Raw genomic sequence first — 5,913 nt, 5'->3', positions numbered from 1 at the left:
TATATACATAAATGAAAACATGCACCTTTGTCATGGGTCAGGAAACTTGATATTGTTAATCTGTCAAATATCTCAAAATTGATTTGTAGATTCCAAAAAATCCTAATCAAAATTCCAACAGGTTTCTTTTAAAAGACATTGACAAATTGATTCTCAAATTCTCATATATATTCAAAAGACCTGTAAGAGTCAAACCAACTTTGTAAAAGAAGAAAGAGGTTGGAGAACTAATGCAGCCTAATTTCAAGGCTTATTGTAAAATACAAAGTAATCAACACAGAGCAGAACCAGAGTAGAGACAGAGGAATCAATGAAACAGAAAAGTGTGTCTGGACATGGACCCACAGAAATAGGGACAACTCATACCTACAAAGTTACAAAGGTAATTGAGTGGAGAAATTTTTCTCTTTTCAAAAAATATAACAAATTCTGGAACTACTAGATATCTGCAGGAAGAATAAAAATAAAAACTTTGGGACTTTCCTCATGGTGCAGTGAATTAAGAATCCATCTGCCAATGTATGGGACAGAGGTTTGATCCCTGGTAGGGGAAGAGCAATGGCACCCCACTGCAGTACTCTTGCCTGGAAAATCCCATGGACGGAGGAGCCTGGGAGGCTACAGTCCATGGGGTCTCGAAGAGTCGGACATGACTGAGTGACTTCACTTTCACTTTTCACTTTCATGCATTGGAGAAGGCAATGGCAACCCACTCCAGTGTTCTTGCCTGGAGAATCCCAGGGACGGGGGAGCCTGGAGGGCTGCCGTCTATGGGGTCGCACAGAGTTGGACACGACTGAAGTGACTTAGCAGTAGCAGGGGAAGATTCCACATGCCGAGGAGCAACTAATTTGCTCCCCGAATGCCACAACTACTGAGCCCATGCTCTAGAGCCTGTGCCCCTGCAACAAGAGAAACCACCACAATGAAAAAGCCACACACCACAACTAGAGAGTAGCCACTGCTAACTGCAACTAGGGAAAGCCTGATCGCAGCAACAAAGACCCAGTACTGCCAAACATAAATAAATAAAAATTAACGACTTTGATCCCTATCTTTCATCATCTAAAGAATTGAAAGAGATGACAAATCTTAACGTAAAACCTAAAGATTATACAAATTTTAGCAGAATAGGCAAACTCTGGATAGGCAAAGCAAGATTTCTTAGGTACAATACAAAAAGACAAGCCATATACTGGATATATACTTGATATACTGGACGTCATCAAATGTAAAAACTGTTCTTTAAAAGACAGTATTAAGACAATGAAAAGAAAAATCATAGTTGGAGAAGAAAATGCTTACAAATCATATATTACATCCAGAATACACAAAGAATTCTAAAAATAAGAGATGTCAATCAAAACAATTTTTAAAAGTACAAAAAATTTGAATAGACTCTTCACCAAAGGAGATATATGAATGGCAAATAAGCACCTGAACAGATGTTCAACACCGGTATTACTTAGGGAAATACAAATTAAAACCAAAATGAGATACCATTATACACCTATTGTGCTGTGGGTACTGTGCGTAGTCACTCAGTCCTGTCCGATCCCTCCAGTATTCTTGCTTAGAGAATCCTGTGGACAGAGGAGCCTGGTGGGCTGTTGTCCATAGGGTGGCACAGAGTTGGACACAACTGAAATAACTTGGCATGCAGGCATGCATTGGAGAAGGAAATGGCAACCCACTCCAGTATTCTTGCCTGGAGAATCCCAGAGACAGAGGAACCTGGTGGGCTGCCGTCTATGGGGTCGCACAGAGTTGGACATGACTGAAGCGACTTAGCAGCAGCAGCACCAGCATGTCCGATTCTTTGAGACCCCGTGGACTCTAGCCCACCAGGCTCCTCTGTTCATGGGAATTTTCCAGGCAACAATATTAGAGTGGGCTGCCATGCTTTCCTCCAGGGGATCTTCCCAACCCAGGGATCAAACCCAAGTCTCCTACATTGCAGGCAGACTGTTTACCAGGTGAGCTACCAGGGGTGCCCACACACCTATTAGAGCAGCCAAAATTAAAGTGACTAACCTTACTGAGTGTTGGGGAAAGTGTAGAGGGAGTGCCATTTTCATATACAACTAGTGTGTGTATATGTGTGTGTGTGCATGCTCAATTGTGTCCAACTCTCTGTGACCCCGTGGACTATAGCTCACCAGGCTTCTCTGTCCATGGAACTGTCCAGGCAAGAATACTGGATTGGGTTACCTCTTCCTACTCTAGGGGATCTTCCCAACCCAGGGATTAAACCCATGTCTCCTGAGTTTCCTGCATTGGCAGGCAGATTCTTTATCACTAGCGCCACCTGGGAAGCCTCTATACACAACTAGAAGAAATATTAACCAGTACAACCAGTTGGGAAAAGTTTGGTAGTGGTCTAAACCATAAAAGCTCATCTGCTCCCAGCTTTCCACTCAGAGTTAAAGTATACCCAAGAGAAATGAAAGTATATGGATATACAAAGACAGAAACACAAATATTTGCAGGAGCTTTATTTGTGATAGCCTCAGAACTGCAAATAATCCAAATGTCCATCAAAAGGTGAGTGCATAAATAAGTGATGCTATGTCCATACAACGGAATAGTAACAACAACACAGTAACTACAACAAAAAGGAATGTGCCTTCACTGCACATCCTGGGAGAATGCAGGTTTCACATGGCGCCTGCACTGACCCGCCTCCAGGAAGAATCTAGCGGCACCTGGCTACGTGGTCTCCTAGCAACCGGAGAAGCCGAGACAACAAACTACTAAAGCAGTGAGTCCCCCTCGAGGCCAGGGGAACCATGGCAGAAAAGAAGTGGCTGCTAGGGCCGGGGCCACTGGAACCGATGCCCCTGGGCATGAACTGCAAGCCCTGGTACAAAGACAAGTTACCCTCCGAGTGTTTCGCAAAGCACAAGAAGGCACTCCTGAAGTTCCCCACATCCCTGGACAGCCGGCGGTGGGTATTTGTGAAAGAGGGGCTGGACGACTTCCGGAAGGGCTGCCCACCTTGTAAAGATCTGATCACTCGAGGACCTAATGAGGGCTTTCTCCCCGTGATTGCTCACAGAGTCCCCCAGCCTGCCCCCCCAAAGAAAAAGCTGCCCGTGGAAGCAGAGGTGCTCTCCACGCTTTCATCAGCCCAGCAAGCACGGAAGGCATTCGTGGAGGAAATCAAAGCCCACCTAACCCAGCATCCCTTGGTGCTCTGCCCGAAGCTGGAGGAAGATCTACCAGCAGACCTCTTATTAGAGGTGCTGGAAGTGCTCGATCCTGACAGAAAGCTGGAGGACTTGTGGGCTTACTGTCTGGGTCCCAAGGGAAAAAAGAAGTCCCCCAAAAAGCTTCCTAAAAAACGCTCTGCAATGGTCCAGCTGGAACCTGTCAAGGAGGCTCCCGTGTCACACCCAGCCAGTTTCTACTTTGAAGACAAGGAGTCAATCAGAAAGGATTCACTCACTGAATCGTCTTCTGATAACAATGTACCGAAGGGAATTCAGAAATTCTGCAAATGGGTTTCTACTTTTGGAGACTTGGGCATTGACGAACAGTTCATCATGAAAATGTGTGAGGTGGGCTGCGACTGCCCAGCAACCCATGGCAAAGCCCACATGAAGAAAGTATCCCAGGTTTCTTCAAAGGTAAAGTTTGGCATCAGTATAGGTAAAATGAAGGCAATAAAATACTCCATGGAGGAACAAAACTGGGAGAGGAAACTCCAGAAACCACACAATCCTTATAAACCTGACTGGGTGAAGATAAGGTATGGTGCATGGTACCTGCGGCCCAAGTTGTGGAAAAAGCTAATAAATGACGAACCTTTGATTGATCCCAAGGCCTTACTCGGAGGTGGGATTTTTGGAAAGAGGTTTCCTGAACAGGACATTCTTGAAGATCTTTATGGAACAATTGCATTTAAAGATTTCATTATAAGCAAGGGCTACCGGATGCCAGACATCCTTGAGAGGTTGTTCACCAGGAAGGGATGGAAATATGATTCTGTTAAGACTCCTATACACAAAGTGATAAAAATCAACTTAATTGGAGAAGATGATGCACGGGAAGATGCTTAGACATTTTTCTATTTACTACTTAACTTGGCTTTTTTTCTCTCTCTCATTGTAACATCCATCAGAATTCATGGTGAGTGTCCATCCCACCATGTATGTACAACTTTGATTCTACATCTGTAAATTTAATACCTAATGCTTATAAACAGTTCTCAATGACCTTCTGCTTGGGTCTATCAATATTTTATCAGTTTTATCGCCTATGAAATCAATATTCATATATACCCTTCTCACATTTTATAGCATCGTGAATACCACATTGTTGTATCAATTATTTGTAAAAATAAATCCACAAAAAATAATTACTTTTTATAAGTATGATCTAGCTATGTCAGCTACAAAATGGGATCAATTTCAAAATAATTGTGCATTATAATTAAAATCATAATGAGTTAATTATGACAATTACTCTTAAGTACAATTGGTAGCCAAAATAATGTTAGCCCCATTTAATAATGAAATTGCTATCCCCCTTATTAGGATTGCATCAAGCTCCCAAAACAGATGGAAAACTATCAAAATTATAGGTGAAACTTTAATTATGCTGTTTTGTCATGCCTCTCAATTAAATATACTTAAAAAATTTTAACCATATTCATAAAAAATTCACCAAGAAAAAGTACTTCCATATAGCATAACAGGTACAGAATAACAGGGAGCTTCAAGTTCTTGGCAAATCTAGTGTACAAAATAGGTCTGAGTGAGCAAAACTACACAGCATCATCAAATATCCACACATATCTATTCAAGTAAGATTAATCATTTCATTTCATGAATAGTGACTAAAAACTCACTCATGAATGTAAAAGAAGAAGTCAAGCAACTTCTATACATTTCCAAAATAACAAGTAAAATTGTCTGAGATAGGAAATTGATAGTGGGAAAGATTAGTAGCACAGGCCTGCAGTGCAATTCTATTTCTGGTAATGAAGGAGTTCATCTGTAAATGGAAGTATGTGCATATACTTTACCCTCGTGAGAAGGGAACAGAGCCATCAGGTTGTAGTGTTCACCAATATCCTTACTGCAATCAACTACTCCCTTTTCACTCCTCCATCTTCACTGAAGTTACTTAGTGTGTGAATTACTGACTTGCTCCCTTTAACTACTCTCAAAGTTCTTGATTCAAATATTCACAAAGACTATCCATTCACATCCTGGCACTGGATCTCACTGCCTCCATTCATCTTGTCCTCATCTCACTACAGACAGTAGGTAAGATGATCCCTACAGTCAGACTCTAGCCTTTGTTTCTGGCAATACTTACACCAATTCCAAATCTCAATTTCAGTTATCCCACCTTCCAATCCCTACTTTTTACCTTGTGGATCAGGCCCTTTTAATATTCCCAAACCTCCAATTCTTCTACTCTAACATGTTAACAATCCAATGACCCTCACCAGCTTTTAAGCATTAATTGTGCCTTGCTTCAGTTCCTTACCTTCCCAGCTTAGGTTCCACTGACTACTATTATCCCTTCTTTGAGTATACTTTTAACTCCCTGGACTCTTACAGTCTTCTGATAAAACCCCAATCCTGGTTAAATCTTAATGTCTGCCATTCTTGTACCTGCACCCAAATGGTTATACATGGCTAGAGAAAATCACATACCACAGGGACTGGTTACATATGGCATGAATCTTAAATGTGCCTTCAACACTAGTTGAAATTCTGTTCCATTTATTTCCCTCATCAATATATTTTCCCATTTTCTAATGATCATCTTACTTCTGCAATCAGTTGCCCAAATCCCTGTTTCTATTCCTCCTCCTCAAAGCACTGCTTTGTACTTCACTGAGGAAAAAAAAATATTTAGAAGAGAACCATCTTTTCCTCCCATCACCATATCTGCCAG

At 41.7% G+C, this 5,913-nt stretch overlaps 1 protein-coding gene across 1 annotated transcript; it reads left to right on the top strand.

The window, feature by feature from the left end:
* Positions 1–2,789: 2,789 nt before the first annotated feature.
* On the top strand, positions 2,790–4,061 carry LOC133052829 (protein FAM47E-like). Its single transcript, XM_061137666.1, has one exon. It carries the CDS (start codon positions 2,790–2,792, stop codon positions 4,059–4,061), a length of 1,272 nt encoding a protein of 423 aa, XP_060993649.1.
* Positions 4,062–5,913: the final 1,852 nt, after the last annotated feature.

This window comes from Dama dama, chromosome X (genome assembly GCF_033118175.1).
Source record: "Dama dama isolate Ldn47 chromosome X, ASM3311817v1, whole genome shotgun sequence".
NCBI classification, from domain to species: domain Eukaryota; kingdom Metazoa; phylum Chordata; class Mammalia; order Artiodactyla; family Cervidae; genus Dama; species Dama dama.
Note: the sequence above shows the minus strand (reverse complement) of the source record. Positions and strands in the feature narration are given on the sequence as shown.

Coding starts and splice junctions, on each gene's coding strand:
- LOC133052829 (XM_061137666.1), top strand. CDS start 2,790: ATGGCAGAAAAGAAGTGGCTGCTAGGGCCGGGGCCACTGGAACCGATG.